This window comes from Aplysia californica, unplaced genomic scaffold (assembly GCF_000002075.1).
Source record: "Aplysia californica isolate F4 #8 unplaced genomic scaffold, AplCal3.0 scaffold00609, whole genome shotgun sequence".
Taxonomy (NCBI): domain Eukaryota; kingdom Metazoa; phylum Mollusca; class Gastropoda; order Aplysiida; family Aplysiidae; genus Aplysia; species Aplysia californica.
In genome coordinates this window covers 348,373-366,828 of record NW_004797879.1, presented here as the reverse complement: position 1 = coordinate 366,828, position 18,456 = coordinate 348,373, and the positions used below count along the sequence as shown (strand labels likewise).

The window sequence follows — 18,456 nt, the reverse complement described above, 5'->3', positions numbered from 1 at the left end:
GGATCCTTTTGTTTATGCCTTGGTGCAGGTCTTCCATTATCTGTTCGTATTGTTCTTTTTGCACATCATGGTTCATCGCTTACTGGTAAGAAATATTGCTTTCTATAATGCTGCTTTGATACAACAACCTGACCTGAAGTTACTTTGTTCTCTGTATCATATACTGAGTTATTGCACTGTGTCTATTACATTAATTTTAATTTTATGGCTTTTGTGATTGGTGAGCATTTAATAAATTTAGTGTCTCACAATGTGTTTATACTTAGAGAGAAGGAAAACTGAAACATTTTGTCAAAATTAAAAGTAGCACGTTTCTGTCATATTATTTTAAAAGTTATTAATGAATTCCAGTACTGAATGATAAATGACAAAACACATGCAGTGTAACATTTTGAAATTTAAAAACTGAAAGCTGGAATTGTTGCCAAGTTAACTGCTCGCTAATACTTAAAAAACCGACTGCTTTCAACATTTTTGTAAGGTTTTTAACAGGCTGTTCTGCTTATATATATTTATATATATACATGCATGGTACAGTACATTGTATCTAACCATACATTTTTTATGTTCAATGAGAAAGCTTAAGGGGAACAGATTTATCTCTGACTTGGTGTGTTGTGCACCAAAAATCATTGGTATCATTTATCGATTAAAGACTTTTTTGCTCCTTTTATTTCCACAGACTGCTGTTGACTTGTGAATGCATTGTGTTCTTCTTTTTGTTGCTGCTCTGGGGAATGAAATGTTTGCATTTCGGCTTTCCCTTCATTTATGTGCAATACCTTAATGAACAATAATGTTTTTGTTTCTTTTGTCATTTTGACATTTGAGCTCTACAGCATTAGATCTATAAATATATTTGAATACTTATGTCACCTGTTAATATTAATACATGAATTGCTTGCTATATATTCATTATTATTGTCTTTGGATGTATATTTATATATACAGCAGACTGATCCTAGACTTTCAAAGATTTTTGCTCTTTGAATCCATACATGTAAGGCGCGCTTTAATTCACCAAGCCTGCTATATATGTCAGGGATTTAGAAATAATATGTTAGAGACATCCATAATTTGATTCAACTGCGATGACAAGAAACAGGAGGAATATTGAAGAAAGATAAGGGAAGTAACTGTGACAGTATAATAGGTAAAAGATAAAGCACTGCCATCATGAAAAGTACCCGGCATCGATAAAAGGATAGGAAGGATAGAAGAATGGATAGTGAGTGTTCATTATTTGGTGTCAAAGCTTGAGAAAGGAGGAGAATGATGTTGATGAGCTTCAGATTTACGTCCGATCATGTTTTAAAAAAATTGTTCTTGCATCCGATGGCAATCGTGATAATGTAACCAACACTGGTCAGAGCACACCAAGAACCCCTCTTGTGTAGGCAGTTCCCGGTCCAAACCTTCATGTTTCAAACAACCACAAGCCTACGGCATAAGTGCACGCAAACACACAAACATAATTCTGTCCCCGTGGTTTTATTCACCCCGCATAATTTCGCAAAACTTGATCATTTTTTGCATAATTTCTTATTATTTTCCTTTATCATTCTTTATTAAAATGTTAAAATTAATAGAATTGCACCATTTCACTTTTTTGGGCTCAGTTTGCATAATTTCAGATTTTTTTTTACTTAAAACTGCGGGGACAGATAATTCTCCCACAGTACAGCCCAGTGTAGCGCCACACTGTCTGTCTTTGACCATACCTTTAACTAGCACCCAGCACCTACCTTCACATGATTAGATTGAAGGAAGGTCTAGCAATTTTCTCATCTCAATACCACCAGCAGTTGAGTGTGTGGGGGCGAGCATGGTGAACTCGTGTAACCTGATGCTCTTTATGATGATGGGCACGTTGTTTTGCTTTGTGCCCGCAGAGCGATTTGTCTTCAAGACAGCTGTGAGGAAAAATTTGATCTGGTTCTTATTGATTGGCCGTTAGACATACCCATACACGGATGTTTGCGAAAACAGTGTTGCCAATGCAAAGAAAACACAGCAGTTCAGTGAGGGAGTGGAAAATTGTACGAAAGATTCCTGGTTTCGAGTTTTCCGTGTTTGTGTTGTCTGTGCTCGACTGTATCAAGTATAGGGGAAAAAAAGTTCAACTTGCTTTTGAGGAGGGAATTGTTGCTTTTCACTTAATTTGAAGTTTCGTTATCCGGCTCATTTCCAGTGTTACTCCTTCCTTTGGTTTGTGTCCATTGTGTTGATGATGTGATGCTTTGGGGTTGTTGTTATTATTGTCACCAGTACGTTAACATTATTAGAGCAGTTACTGTAATTATCATTGTCATTATTATCATTATTAATATTATCATCATCATTATTATTATTTTTATTAATTTATATCATATTTTATTATATTTTTATTATTGCTATCATTTACTGTGTCTTCTGCACTTCACATCGGCATTGTCTAGCCTATGGTGATTAGTGTTCGTCTATGCACCGTCATGTTTGACTGAGGCCTTAACTTTGTCCTGTTTTATCGATTGACAATACAACTCTTTTGGGTAAAATGGTATATAATATTATATATAAACATATTGTATATTATATAGGTGGCTCTGCATGTTGAAATTATTGGGATTGTTTTTGTGTTGTAGTCTTTATGATTATTATTGTTAATATGGCGTAAGTGACCAAGTGGTTAGGCAATCGGACTCGCAACATTAAGATCATGGGTTTCTATCCCATCAGGGACCCGATGTTGTGTCCTTGGGGAAAGGCACTTTATGTGTTTCCCATGAAGTCGAGAATGTTTTGGAGTCATGTTCTAGTGTTACCCGGGATGATAATGGTTGTAAAGTGCATAGAGAATGCTGTAGAGAGTGGTTATGCGTTATATTAATGCAATTATTTTTATTATTGTTATTATAATCTGTGTATTATTGTGATCACAATATTGTATTATGTTGGCTATTATGGTCGAAGTTCTGAGAAATTGCTCCAGTAGGTCTCATGAAACATTTCTGTGATTTTTGGATACTCCTTTGCATAATCATTAACCATTATTTTATATATATTTGTTCTGTTGGTGGAAATTTTATTTGTGTACTTTTTATGCCGGAAATTAGTTTGACGGTTCACTTTGTTGTCATTTAAAATAAGAGACCAATACACTTTTTCTGTTACTAAGCAGGTGGTTGGAGGGCTGGCGAAACTATACTATGAGGTCTGAAAAGGTTTGGGTTTTTTAAAAATATATATTCTTTTTCTTGCTTTTTCTCCACACCAAGTGATTTGTAAAGCTTGTAAGGGCTTATCTTGTCCTGAAAGTTAGGTGTAATATAGACTTTCTACTGTTTAAGTTTTCATGGGTAAATGCTGGAGGCCCTGCAATAGTGGGTTATCTGGGCTGTTTCAAATAGTTTTCATTTGATGCAATTTGAGTCTCTTGTAAAGATAATTTGGTGGGAAGGGAGGAGGGGGGGGGGCTAGGGGGCAATTATTGGGTTCCCTCTACAATTTGGTGATCTCGTAACTGTGAGGCAATCTCCTATAGCCTACATATCCACGGTTCTTGCTGCGTAACAATTTGATGTCTTTTAGAGAACAAAAAGAGAGAATACAATTTCATATGTATGTGTGGCTGTCTTTTGCCAATAGACATAACCTGCGAATTCAAGATCTGTGGAGGCTCCTACTTTTATCTTATCTTATAGCAGACTTTTTATTGTATTAATTTCATAGGGTCAGATATCTCCACCCCCCCCCCCCCCCCTTCCCAAATGCAAGTGACAGTAAATATATTACTCCTCTAATACCCCAACCCTGTTTCCCCATTACCCTTTGCTTTTAGATAAATTATATTAAAACAGGCCAAATGAATTTTGTCAGTGTCTGAAAGATCTGAAGATTTGAACAAAAAGAAGTGAGAACAGTTGTTTTTTCACATTTGAACAGGTTCGTAAACAAAGCCACGTTAGAAACATGCATTTTGACAGGTTATAGATCAAATTTCCTTCCACTTGTTGCCTCTGTATCTAAATTTAACTGCACCATGTACGTTAATCTTATGCATTCCGTGTATAATGAATTTAAAAAATATTCTATTCTGTAATAATGGGTTTAGTGGACAACTTCATGGATAAGTAAATGCTCTGTGAGTCAAGCTTAAAGATTATAGACATTTATGCACTTTTGTCTATATATATATTTATGTGAAGAAAAAATGTTTAGGGAACAATTAGTGGTTTATAATGTCCTAAAATATTTCTTCTTTTTTTTATAGTTTGAACAGTTTGACTGAGAATTTGGTTTATAATGCCCTGAAACATATATTTTTTTATTTTGAATACTTTGATTGAGAAATCTTTGTTTATTATATCCTGATACACTTCTTTTTTTCTTTTTTTTGTTGTTGTGACTTATTAGTTTAGAATGTCATATTATGTGGAACATGTAACCATAATAGTTTTACTGGTCTTTATTCGAGTCATAATTGAACAGTTTTACTGGGAGGTGTGTGGAGTTTTAATTGTCACAGGGTAACGAACACTTTGTTGTCTCAATTGGTGTCATGATAGGCAATGATCAAATCTCTATTCTTAAACTCATGTTCCTCAAGGCTTTTTTTTTTCTTTTTGGTATCTTCTCCCATTTGGTTTGGCCTTTGTAGAGATTGGTGTTAACTCCGAAGTTTGTCTCTTAGTTGACCTAAATTTGTTGCAAAAAGGTGGTAAAAGGATACCATACTGCAATGTGTAAGAAGAGTCCTGTGGTTTTAAAGATACATGAAGTAAGTACGAATATTCTTTTCTTTTGATTCTGTTTAGTCCCCGTAATCCGCATTATTGATAGTTTCTTGCATTGTATTAAGTTTACAACCAGAATAAATTGATATTCAAATACTACAAAGTTTTTCAGTGTTGTATTTGGTTGCTGTTGCTGTCTTGGATTTTCTGTGTTAGTTTGTTTTGCCTGCTCTTAAATTTAAGTATGTCACATGTACTGTTGGTGGTTGTTGGGTAATCTTGTGTGGTTTACTCCTTCTTTCGCTTCATACATCTATCGTCCTTATCTCTCCTCCTCTTTTTTTGTTTGCTTTTCTTGAAACACCTCTTATAATCTTCGGCACTTATGTGACCTAATATTTGTGTTGCAAGTGCCGTAAAATGCTTTAAAAAACGTTATTACTCTCTTCCTTTTGCCTAGTATCTCATTCTGTCTGCTGGTACACTATCTCCCAGCTCCGGTTGGCTGTGGTGAGTGGTAGTGATCCGCAGAGTTGAAGCAGCAGGCCTCCTACTCCTAGATGATCCAAGTTGTTTCGAAGTGGACATGAAACGTTCTCTCTCTCTCTCTCTCTCTCTCTCTCTCTCTCTCTCTCTCTCTCTCTCTCTCTCTCTCTCTCTCTCTCTCTCCCTCCCTCTCTCTCTCTCTCTCTCTCTCTCTCTCTCTCTCTCTCTCAGATGGTTGTGTGCAAACTCCCATTTTCAGTAGCTGAACATGAACACACTCCTGCAGCGTTCAAAGCCTGGTCTGTTACAGCGATATAACAACACAGTAACACAGACCAGTATTGGATAGGATAGGATCTTTGTAACCAACCAGGTAATTTTGCTTCATTTCAATTAATGCAAAATTATCTTTTTTTAAAGGCCGGCTCTATTTCCCTGAACGCTCAGGAAAATAAACTTGAACTCGTTTTCTCTCTCTTCTCCGAACGGTTTATTTTCTTTAGATTTGTTTGTTATTTACGAATGGAATGGCCCTCGACAAATAACGGTCAAGTTTATTTTCCCGAGCGTTCGGAGAAATAGCCCAGGCATTGTCACTTCGTTTTTTGGACTAGCCTATGACGTGCAGGTCAGCCATGGGAAGTAACTCCCAAAGTGGATTTATTTTTTTTTTACTGCTAGATCTGTAACCTGATTAAATGCGTGTACACACACACACAACACATGTGTTGAGTGTTGACTGTTGATTTTGTGAATGTGGATGGAGAGTGCTCTGAATCGAAGTAAAATTTGCTGTGTTCGTTTCAAGTTACCGATCAGGATCTCGTCTTTATTTCATAAAGTGTCACACGCATGCTGAGCGTGTTTTGTAGGTAAGTATCATTCCACGTTAGGCCACCTCTAGAATAGTGCAGCAGGCGAGTCTTTTGGCTATTCTCACCCGGTGCGCGTTCACCGTCATATAGCCTAGATCTAGATCAAGATCTAGGCCAACCAATTTTGCGTTCACCCTAAACCACAGAATTCTACACTGTGATTATAATAGAAAAATTGTAGAATTTTATGCCGTGAACAAACGTTCCATTACTACTGTTAGCCTACTAAAAGCGTACAATTTTGTCTGTGGGCTGTGGAGAGAGAGAGAGGAGTAGATCTAGCGCGAGAACTTCCATGCAAAACAAAATGGCGACCTGCGTAGTTCGGCTCGATTCAAAAAGTTAAATAGCCATAACATCTTTGTAGAAAGCGGAACGCATCGCGTGATAGGCCAGCCAAGTCTAGATTATCTTGGCCTACCATGCCTCTCACTTCTCCGATGCGGGGATGGAGAGGTCACAGTTCTGTGATGTAAGGAGCAAATGTGTGACGTATGCAAGCAGACAGAACACACCACAGGGTGTGGTGGGGTGGGGGACAACACAGCGGGCAAGTTAGCCTAGAGAACTTTCCTTCTGATGGCCAACGCCGAACTGTCAACATCGGTAACACTAGAGAAAGAAACCTGATTCGATTTTTAATCAAATAAGACCAAGAGGTCATGTTGGGGAAACGAAGTGACTATTCGGACTCGAGTCCGAATATGAAAAAATGTTATTCGGACTGATTCTTGTCCAGCATGACATCACTTCCGACTTCCGACTTCCTGTGACTCGTGAATCTGGCTTCCTGTCTTGCCTCACTGACTTGCCTCAGGCTGGGTAGAGACCGGGATCACTACGGGCAAAAAGGCGTTTTGTGCAGGAGCCGAGTTTTAATCTTATGATGAATTTGAGGCCGGCCTGAAAAGTTATAGCGCTTCTAATAAATGTTTATTTGTCAAGAGGTCATCAGAAGTAATAAAGATGGCTCGTTAGCGTGTGTCGGGGTCGGATGGGCGGCCTGCACACGTGTGGCTGTGTGCGTGTCGGGGAGGGGGTGGGGGGGGGGGCACTGTCGGTCCGGGCGTTGAACGTCGCATACGCCTCAGTCTTTTTCCCCCCGGCAACTGATCATTATTTACAATAATAAGCTAGTCTTGACGTAGATCTACGTAATGAATTGTGTGCTGGTCTATGGAATCAAAAGTTGCCGTATGCTCAGCTCTACACAGCAACACAACTTTTTCTTGGTAAACAATCGATATGACACAGGCTTGTGTATTTGAACGAATCGGTCTTTTTTTTTTTACACAGCTCATAATGCAGGTGCCAGGTGGTCTGCTAATCTTCAATTTTACCTTTTTCTACAAAAAAGAAAGTAGGAAACATGGGGGGGGGGGGGGAGGCGTATCAATGAGGCGGCGGGCATCGGATCGGCTGAAAAGGTGTGGGGGAAACTAAAAAATGGCGGAAAATTGGAAGCACTGAACGTTAGATCTATAGAACGAAGACAATTCCTTTTTCCGGACCCGAGTCCGAATAACGACGAATCATCATCAGGGACGATAGCGAAAAAATAATAAACAGAACAACAAACTCATAGATTAGGCCTACTTTTTTTTGTTTTTGTAAAGTGTTTTACGGCACTCGCAACTGCATAAGGTCATATGAGCGCGCGGGACACACCTAATATTTTCAGTTGGTAGGAAATTATGAATTTTGCCCGGGCGGCGGCCGAAGCCTACTCTTATCAATTTTAGACCACCAAGGGATCTTTAACATACGCAACTTGCACACGGGCCCTCCGAGATTTTTCGCCCTTGTCCGAGAAGGCTAGGTGTAGATCTTTCCTACCAGAAGATCAGGGGTGTGGCAGAAAGACAGCGGTAAGGGGGGCCAAGGAGTAGCAGTAGAAAGGCTGCAGAAAGAGTCAGGAGCCCAGAGGAGGGGGCAAAGGAGGTGAGGGGATGGGGGCAGAAAGTGGAAATGAAAGCAGACAACAGAACATTGCTAGAGAGCAGGAAAGGAGGTGAAAGGAGACAATTTTAGAGAAGAAAATTTTTTGGTCGCTACCCGGATTCGAACCCGGGACCTTTGAATGAGAGGCCAACACCTTAACCTCTAGGCCACGAGAGCCCCCAGGCCTACTTTATTATTTCCTTTGAATTTATTACTGGATCCCTTATAACGAGAATCCTGCTATAACGGACATTCCGTATCAGTCCCCTCCCTCTCGTTATAACAGGATTCCACTGTATTTGTTGTTCATTAAAAATATAAATTAGCTAAGATCTGGTCAAGATGATCATACATATTTGTTTCAAAAGTCTGCACAGTAATTTTTCATAACCATGTCCCAACTTGAATTCTGCAGGAGCGCTCCTTAATCATCCCATGGGATGAAACGCTTGAAGCTGGCCAAGCTATTTTACATTTAAAAAATATAGATCTACACCACTGTCAATTCCCGGGGGGGGGGGGTGAGGAGAATAGCGGGCCATAGGCTATTCTCACCCCTCTGGTCATGGGCTATTCTCACCCCCCTCAGGTGTACCACACACATCAGGCCTATAGCACAGACATACACAGAACAGCGCAGAGAATAATTTATAATTTATAAGTTCTTGTAGAAATAAGTTTCAGGTTAAGTTTATTTAATGGGCTGGGTGGGTGAAGGCCATTTCACACCATGAACAGCTAACAACACGAAATGTCAGGAGCAGAACGCATCTTATACAGGTCCTCACAATTATAGAAGAACAACTAAAGCACAAAAATGCAAACTGTAATAAACATTTTTCTGTTGGAACTTTTATCAACTGGGCATATTAAGAAGGCTATTTGATTTTTTAAAAATTAAGGCTATGGCTATGGTAATCAGTTGTTGGCCTACATGAGGAAACAAGTGTCACTCATGAGTCATTTCCCAACCACATGCAGTAAGCGACCTAGGGCGTAGGTGATTTTATCGGCCTGTGAGAGGTCAGGGGTGAGTCCTCGCCTCATGCCCACACCGGGGTGGGGGTGAGAATAACGGGTCATGAGCTATTCTCACCAGGGGTGAGAATATAGGTGGCCTTCATATTGAATTTTTATGAAAGTAGTCATATAATTTTAAGGAAATTCTTGGCTTTTACCATTCCTGTACAGCCAAGAAAAATGTCCCACTGGGGCAATAATTTTTAAAGTATCATCCTTATTTCTTGTCTTTCCATTCATAACTTCACTTTCAAGTTTTGAAAGAAGCAGCCCTTAATTCTTTCTTCAGAACTTGTGAATAAAGTAATGACGGCAAGAGGTTGTTGCCTCAAACTTACAGTACAATGCCTTTCTTGTTTTTAATTTGTGCTGTTGGCTATTTTAATTTTGTCTCTTTATGATTCATATCAAAATCATCATGTTAAAAAATTGCTTCATTTTAAGTTATGAGTTTTGGATAGTATGAACGAGTCTTTCTCTCTGTCTTTCAGTTGTTGAAGAGAAACATGTTCCCCATATCCCAAAGTGGACTTGGAGGAAATCAGCAAAGAGGCAGTCGAAAAAATGAGGAATGGACCACAAACTGTCTTCAGCTGGTATATTCAGCACATCGAACACTTTCAGCCATGTGTGAGAACGTGGACACAGGTTTGATTTATTATTAATTCCCTTCTTTATTTCTCTCTTTCATTTTTTTAAATATTTTTTTTTCTAAAAGTCCATGCGTTTTCAGGATAAATGGCTGGTTCAGTTGCTTTTTGTGTTTACATACTGACCAAATATGCAATCTTCCCCTAGCTTTAACACTTTGCCGTCATATTTTGGGGAAAATCCAAAGAAACTGAGTGGTAAACGTTGCCAATCGGCGAGATGAGGCGGCAAAGTGTTAACTCCAAGCAAGCCCTGCCTTAAGGGCTTCCTGGTTCCTGTTAGATTTTGTACAAGAAAATGCATGTCAGTTTTCTTTTAAACATGTGTAAGTGGTAGACACTTTTTATTATCATTGTCTCGGGCTGTTGAGTTTTGTTATTATTTCAAGCCAATGACAATATGATGGAGGAGGTTCCTAATACTTCAACTAGACCAGTGCCTGGAGACGGTGTTGTTAGTTGTTAGCGGTCATGAAAGAATAGGTTGAGTTTCTTCCCTGGAGACCTGTATTCAAGGGCAGGTAAAGAGGTCACAGGATGTAAAAGCTGTTTCGTATAGATATGGGCACTGTCTGCAGCTTGAGCGCTAGCTGTGGGTGGAGTCTTTAATGTAACATGTACATAATTGTGTAAGTCAAAATGCTCTTGTCTCTGTGATATTCAACAAATATTTGAACCAGGGGAGGACAGTGCACCAAAAGAGCCGCCTGGACTCCGATGCACTCCAGTCTCTGAGGAGCTAGCCGTGGAACAGATGGCTGCTGTGTTTATGGAACAGTGCCAGGCTTTGACCCAGATACTCAGGTAGTATATGTGTGTGTGTCATAATTGTGCGTGTATTGTTCATAATGCACTGTAGGTAGATTTTTCTCTTTTAAACGGCCGGAGACTTTCTCATTACTTTTGTGTGCCTGTCTGGTTATCATAGCTTATACAGAGTCCAGTGTTTTGTTGTGACTGGATATGTTCTTTTTGGTGGGGGAAGGGGGGGGTGTCAGTATTTTTTCTCTGGATTGTTATTGTTGTTGCTTTCTTTGTTTGATCAAAATGGTGCACAAGGGATGTTATGAATTGGTCTTGGCTTATTATATACCTTTTTTTTTTCAGGATACTGGAGTATAAGAACAACTAAAGCACAAAAATGCAAATTGCAAATAAACATTTTTCTGTTGGAACTTTTATCAACTGGGCATAAAAAATGTGGGATAGTTGCTATGGCATGGTCGTGAAGGCTTGACCTAAAGTTTTGCAATGTGTATACAGGAGGTGTATTTTTTTTTTTTTTATTTTCATGCTTGAGAAGTTCACCTTTATGATAAATTATGAAGTGATTGACCGTGATCTTAAGACTTACAATTGGATGAGTGAAAATGGCGAGCCTCATTATAAGAAGAGACCATAGTGATTGGTTGTCAAGGTTAACCACTCGTTGCTCGCATAAGTTATATGCTCATCCAGTGGTCACTTCAGTTCATTTGATTGATGATTCGAGTAACATCCCATTTGCTCAAGATCCTGCATTTTCATAGCTTCCATACACTGAGATCTCACACAGAGGCTGCAGTATTCCCATTCCCTTTCACCTCCCCTTTTTTTCTTCCCTTTGTGTATGTTGTGAGTTTCAGAATTCCTACTGTGCTCGTTTGACGGCCTAAATATTACTTTTTGCTTTTGTTGTTCTTTTTTTCCAGCATGCCTATGGAAGGTCTTGTGAGGTTGCCTCTGGGTGTAATTCTCAAACTTATCACACGCTCTCTGAATATGTCTTATAAGGATGTGGTAAGTCCCATTTTCTTAACATAGCCCTGTAGGTTTTTTTTTGACAATTTGTTAGTCATCATCTGACAAAAGAAATTATGCTTAAGATTGATAACTTTTTCTGGTTGATTGAAATGAAATGTATTTTATTAAACTATCAGCAAAGAGAAGTGCCCTGTTAATTAAATGTATTAGAAGATGTAAATGCAGTCTGCATCTCTTCACTGTAATTTTTTCACCTTTTGTCCTCCTTATGAAAGCTTGCAAGTTGGTTTTTAAAAACTTTTCAATCAAATTTTATCATAAATCTTGTGTAGCTGTTCATAATGTTACTGCTAAATCTTGTTGCTGAACAAACAGTTGTCTTCAGGGTTTTGAGAAAGAAGCGGCCCAAAAATATGATGTCAGCATTTTGTGTCTGTGTGTATTTTGAAGGATTTTTATCACTCTTTGCTGTTTGTGAGAGGGTGTGCGTTATACGGTCTTGTTTATGTTCTTAAGGTTTTTCTGTCCGTCTCTCTGTTTCTTAGCTCTATTGCTCTAAATGACTATTATTGCCTTGTGCTTGTCTATACCTCATACAAACAAACAAACATAATGTCTTGTGGGTGGTTGGCGAGGTGCGCTGGTGTGGTTTGCTTCTTCTTTCCTATCAAACATCTATCGTCCTTATCGCCCCTTCTTCTTTTTTATGTTTGTTACTCTCCTGTAACACTTCTAATCTTCTTCTGGCACTCATATGACCTTATGCAGTTGCAAGCGCCGTAAAACCTCTACTAAAAGAAAAAAACAAACATATCTCCCCTCCTTCTAAGTTATTTTCCTGTTTGTTACTCTCTTGTAAAACCTCTAATCTTCTGCACTTATGTGACCTTATTGTGTTCAAGCGCCATAAAACACTAACTAAAACAATACAAAACGTAATATCTCTACTTCCTTTTTTGAAGCCATTCTGTTAGAAATTAGAAATATATACGATTTGATCACACAGACTGCCCTGCCATCTTTGAAGGACCTTGCCAGTGTTCTTCCCTCCTTACAACAGTCGTCTATGGAAGTTCTGTGTTCCTTGATATTGTGGTACGTGGGCACTCCACAATGCCTAAGATTATACGTGACTAAATCCTCTAATCTTAGGAATTCAAAAGTAAAAGTGAATGGTATTGGGTTTTTTCCCGAAGCACGATATACTCTGAAAGGAAAAAAATAAAACATTCAAAATGTTCATCTGAGTTGGACAGTTCTGCCATAATCTGACAAAATGCCTTTTAAAAAAAATAATTTTTATGCCAAATTTATCGAAAGCCTGATCAGTTACCCAACTTGTATGAAAAAAATTAAAGCAAAACTGTGACTAGATTTTTTCAATAAATTAGAATTCAAATTTTGGAAGCTCGTTTTTTTTTTTTTTAATGGTTATGCTGACAGAAAACCTTTATCTTGAAACTTCTATGAATGTTTTGTCAGCTTATGGTAGAGTTGTGGTGTATTTCTACTGCTGTCAATAAATTGTAATTCTGTTCCTTTGTTGTTTGTAGTGTAGGAAATTATATTACTCAAAGTCACTTTGAAAGGAATTTTGAGAGTACAGTCATTGTGGAAATTGGTTGGGGGGGGGGGGGGATCAGTATCCATGATGAGTAATCAGGAAATATTTGTTTTATTAAGTGCTTACATCACTGTAAAATAAAGTATTTGATCGTGTTTTTGCTCCTTTTACAATAGTTTGAGCCATATGATGAGGGCGTACTCCGAGTTATCTGGGTTTGAAGCTGAGTTTCTCCCAATTGCCTTTTTTCCCTTCAGCTGCAACACTAACCTACTGCCGCAAAGCAGGCTTATCCTGGACCTTCTTCAACGAGTTCTGGTGTCCACAGGGCGCATGGAGAGCCATGAAAAAAGGTTTTCACTTCTGTTTTTTTATTTTTTATTAAAGTTCAAAGTAGAGTGTCTGAAGATCAGTTTTTGATGTGCACTTGAAGGTTGTCTTTTTCTTCTCCTCTTTTCTTTTCTTTTTTCTCCCTCCTCTCTGTCTGCTTATCCTCGTGGTCATCCTCATCCTCCACCTCCTTCCCTTTGACCTTTGACTGCACATTTAGACTTGTGATGAGCATTTGTTAAATGAACTAGGTTGTGTTTTTTTTATAATTTGTACTCCCAGATGGGGTTCAGGTCTGCTCCCTTATGCCAGAACCTTATTCATTATTTGATTGAGTATTTAGAGTGGGCAGGGGTTTTTGGTCAGCTAGGAAGATTGAGTAAAGAATACAGTGAAATGTTTGATTGATAGGAATGGGAACGAGACCTCAGAAACAGCTACGAATTTCCAACATCCCCAAGTATTTTTCTTCTTTGTATGGTTTTCAGTAGCCACAGTAATTGTCTTTTTGAGTGTGTTCTTTGTCAGATTACTGGGGTATATGTATTTGAAAGAATTGCTTACCCCTCGGGGCGGTGCCACTGACTGAAGTGTCTTTAGGCCATTCCCAAAGGGGGGACATTTACCATGTTCTTATGCACAGTAGAATTGTAATTGTAAATGGGACGATTCATCAATGTAGCACTCATAACAGTGCCTGAACTTCAACAGGGAACTGCTGCTTTTTCTTTCCTAATCCTTACTGTCGTCATATTTCCTCTACTTCTTTTGTATGTTTGTCACACTTGTGACCTGCTATTTCCAGGGTGCCTTGATAGTCGAAGCAAACTTTGTGCTATTGAAGCGAGAGAGGTGAGCAGAGTAAGTTTGATTCCCTGTAAGGACTTCTCTGTTGACATCCTCCCCTTGGCGCTCATATGACCTTATGCAGTTGCGTGCACCGTAACACCTCTTCTAAAACAAACAATTTAACAAACAAAGAATTGCTGTACGTTGAATGGGCCAATATGCATGAGTTATTAATTTAAATCTTATTTTATTGTGAAGCACTTAGAGCCACCAGGGAGTGGGCACTATAGAAGTGATCTTTTTTTTACTATTTCATTTTCTAAAAGATTCATTCGCTGCCCAAATTTCCCTGTAGCAATCAATGCTATTATGGGTCCATAGGCAATCAATAAAATTGGTGTTTTGTTTATTTCAATATTGTATTCAATTTTCTCCAGCACAACCCGCTCATGGGTGTACCGCGTTCTGTCTGAATGGCTGAAAATGGCGGGCATGGGTCGGCACTTCCTGTCTCATCTGAACTATTTCATTCAAGAGATTGTCTCTGATGTTCAGTTTATCGACAAACCTCACAAGGTGGGTGGTTGGCAGGTGCTCTGGTGTGGTTTGCTCCTTCTTTCCCCATGAATCATCTATTGTCCTTATATCCCCTCCTTTTTTGTATTTGTTATTCTCTTGTTATACCTCTAATCTTCGGTACTTATAATACCTTAATGTGTTGCAAGTGATGTAAGACTCCTACTAAAACTTCACAAGGTGATTCAATTTTTTTATTTTTTTTTCTTTGAACAGAGTAAGTAAAAAACTAAACTTTCCGCTCTGGAGAGTTTTCCATGTTTTGTGTAGATTTGGCAGATTGAGTTTGGTGTTTGGAGAGGCCAGCTTTGTAGATTTATTAGACTTTATTAAATACAATTCAAATAAAGACAAAAGAATAGAGTACAAAAATATCAAATGAGAGTTATCATTGGGTTTGGTTTTTTTTACATTAAAACCGTTTCACAAAGGAAACAGGAAGTAATGACATTAACATTTTGTCATCTTTAGATGCCAAACATGATTCTCTACTCTCTTTTCCATTCCTCCCCCCCCCCCCCCATTTCCCACATGTAACATACACCCATACATCGATCAAGTGAATTGGGGATTTACACAACCAGAAGCAGCTGTGCATTCTTGTATATTATATAGTATTTACAAAACATGGTTTCCCCTTTTCTGTCCTTCGCTTTTGTTTTTCTCCCTTTTACCTTCAGAATGTCCCATATGGCGTTTAGTAAAATGTTAATTCATACAGAAACATTCTCATTTCAACCACTAGGAGGCAAATGGCATTGGCACAGCAGAGGCCACTGCTGTAGACGATGCCGTCAGCTCAAGAGCAACGGGGAAGGGGAAAAAGAAGAAAAAGAACCGTACAGCCGACTCTTACAAAGACCTATCAGTGATGAATAATCTTAACAGTGGAGTGGATCCAGGACTGTGCAAGCCTTACGTTGCAGAGGCTACGTTTTGTGGTTTGGAATGTGCGTTTATTTCTTGTGTTTCCTTCTTGCCCGTCTTCAGCCCCTTTTCCCCCAGCATCTGAGCATGTCGTCTGTTGATGGTAACTTGTTGTTTCTGGTGGACATTGATTGAATTCTCTGTTTTGGTCTGCTCTTGTCGGTGTCTCGGTTGTCTTATCTCGTTCCTTGTGTAAATTCTGGCCTTTAATGGTGCCTTAACTCACCATAGGCCATAAGCCTTAAAGTTCCTCATTGTAGACTATAGCTTCGAAATGTTTTGTTGGGGTTTTTTTTAATACTGAATTGAAAAGGACAGTTGAACCTGCTGTCTGTTAACAACCGCCTATCCAAGACAATTACCTGTAAGGACAACTACTGCCCACTTCCTCCTAGCATTTGTGGGTGGTTGGCGGGTGCTCTGGTGTTGTTTGCTTCTTCTTTCCTATCAAACATCTATCGTCCTTATCTCCCCTTCTTATTTTTTATGTTTGTTACTCTCTTGTAACACCTCTAATCTTCTGGCACTCATATGACGTTAGGCAGTTGCTAGCGCCGTAAAACCTCTACTAAAACTAACTAGCATTTTTTTGTATATTACAATGACATTGTCCAGGAAGACCACCTGTCTAAGGTGACCACTTTTCTCCTAGGCAAGGGATGGTTTTGTCTTGGACAGGTTTGACTGTGTAAATTTTTCTTTTGTGACTGCCACCCTTCTGTGGGTGGTTGGAGGGTGCTCTGGTTTGGTCTGCTCCTTCTTTCCTATCAAAATATTTATCGTCCTTGTCTCTCCTCCGTCTCTTTTGTGTTTGTTACTCTCTTGTAGCATCTCTAAACTTTGGCACTTACAAGATCTTATTGTGTTGCAAGTGCTGTAAAACACTTATTAAAACAATCCACCCTTTTCTCGGGCGACCGCATTTTATTATTTGTGAGTGGCTCTGAATGGTTTAAACTGTTTTGGCCATACCAAAATGATCTGTAATCTTGCTGAAGTTTGATGGAGTTTCATTTCGTTCATGTTCATTTCATGTTAACATCAAATGAGTTTTATGTACCACCATTTTCTGACAGATTCTTATGAGATGGTAGTGGTCGTGGTAGTTTACTTAAATAAATTGGCTCGTCAAGGGGGTGGGGGGGATTAAAGAGAACAAAAATGTGATATAAATTTATTTGTCCTTTTCGAAAATTGTCTTCTCCGGACAAGGAGAAGTAAGTCAAAGTCATACTGACTATGGGAAGACAAAAGTCTGCGACTCGCACGAATTGATGCACTGTACTGGTGGTCATCATTCTGTGTTGTTTCTCCTCAAACATAGTGGCCACTTCTCAGCGGAAATCCTCACTGGCCTTTTCTCCAAGGTATAACAAAATCCTTTTCTCATTTTCACACCTGAACCTTATATTTAAAGAGAATTTATTGTGAGATGGGTCTTTTCCAATTCACAGTGTCAAAGGTCATCCTTGAAAGAGGGCAGTTTATATTGCTGCAGGTAAGGTTTCGAACATCCCATTGTATATGTTCTAAGAGCTATTGTCCCTTGAAAAAAAAAAAAGGACAGATTTTAATGTGTGACTCAGTTCACACACATGTTTTGTCGATCGAAATGTGCAATACAATCCTTAGGTAAATGTGAATTATTTCTGCACTGTTTTGATACATTTTGGGAAACGTCTCAGCATCAATGTTTCCATGACTTCCTCAAAGACTGCTTTCATATTTTAGAGAATTTCATGGGCATGTCTATTTTTATTTAATAAAGGTGTCTTCACTGAAAGCTGTGATATTTTTTTCTTAGGATTAGCAGGTAGTAAATTTAGAAATTCACGATTGAAGTTTTCTATCCCATATTATTGAAACCAATTTTTTTTTTTTTATGTGAGAATTACAGTCTGATATTAATGCAGTACTTCCAGTATATCATCTCTTATAAGACGCATGCATGGATAAGACAGTTTAATTTGAGAACCAAAATTTTGGCATTAATTATATGTCCATCAGATAAGATGCACCAACTTTTTCATGGCAAGCACCATCATTTTCTTAAATATATTTGTTCATTATTAACCCCACTTCAAAACAAGAAGATCCATTTTTTTTATTATTCTTGTTTTTCGTCACGACGTGAATTTACATATTTTTCATAGTACCTGACCCTAACAATTTGTTCCCTTGGTCAGCCCCCCCCCCCTCTCCCGTCTGGGTTTTTTTGGTCTAATTTCATATCTCATGGATTAGACTCAGGGACTAGTTTTTAAGTCAGTGTGAGTCTTTTTTTGCTCCCCTCTCTTATCTAAGCTAAGAAAGTGTTTTTGCTTGTTCTGGTATCTGTCATAGCTGTTGACTGGCCTCCGCTGAGTTTTCCCATGCTACCATTTTTTGGTCCCGATTTTTAATCTGTGCAATATTTTTCTTCTTTCAGAAACTTGTTAGGCACATTCTGGAGACCACATCTACCCTTCAGCGCACAGATGCCTCGTCCCATTCAGCATACAGCCAACTTGCATGCAGGCTCGGGCTCTATCATGTGGTCTGGGTCTGTTCTCAGGTTCCCCTGGACAATGGTGTGGGCACTGCAGACACAGTCGCTCATTTCCAGCAGACCAACCAAGCTCTGTCATTGATTTCCCGTGCCAGCCATGCAGGGAGTTTTGTGGAGGTGTGTGTAGCCTTGCTCTTCGTAGAGTTGTTGGTCGTTTATTTTTAATAACCAAAATACCAGGCTTGCCAACTGTCCCAAATTTCCTTAGACAGTCCTGGATTAGGCAATCGGGAATTCAAGGAGATATACACTACACCAAAACACGTCCCAGTTGATGTAATTTTGTTTGTTG

General features: G+C 38.8%; 1 protein-coding gene across 1 annotated transcript in view; it reads left to right on the top strand.

The window, feature by feature from the left end:
- The first annotated feature begins 5,939 nt into the window (after nucleotides 1–5,939).
- Nucleotides 5,940–18,456, top strand: part of LOC101858891 — a 20,593-nt gene continuing 8,076 nt past the window's right edge. Inside the window, exons 1-10 of the mRNA XM_005107507.2 lie at nucleotides 5,940–6,073; nucleotides 9,529–9,685; nucleotides 10,368–10,491; nucleotides 11,379–11,466; nucleotides 12,437–12,525; nucleotides 13,252–13,347; nucleotides 14,551–14,689; nucleotides 15,435–15,639; nucleotides 17,071–17,114; nucleotides 18,045–18,281. Of these exons, the coding sequence (XP_005107564.1) occupies nucleotides 9,544–9,685; nucleotides 10,368–10,491; nucleotides 11,379–11,466; nucleotides 12,437–12,525; nucleotides 13,252–13,347; nucleotides 14,551–14,689; nucleotides 15,435–15,639; nucleotides 17,071–17,114; nucleotides 18,045–18,281 (1,164 nt within the window). The 5' untranslated portion in view covers nucleotides 5,940–6,073; nucleotides 9,529–9,543. The remainder of the gene's footprint in view (nucleotides 6,074–9,528; nucleotides 9,686–10,367; nucleotides 10,492–11,378; nucleotides 11,467–12,436; nucleotides 12,526–13,251; nucleotides 13,348–14,550; nucleotides 14,690–15,434; nucleotides 15,640–17,070; nucleotides 17,115–18,044; nucleotides 18,282–18,456) is intronic.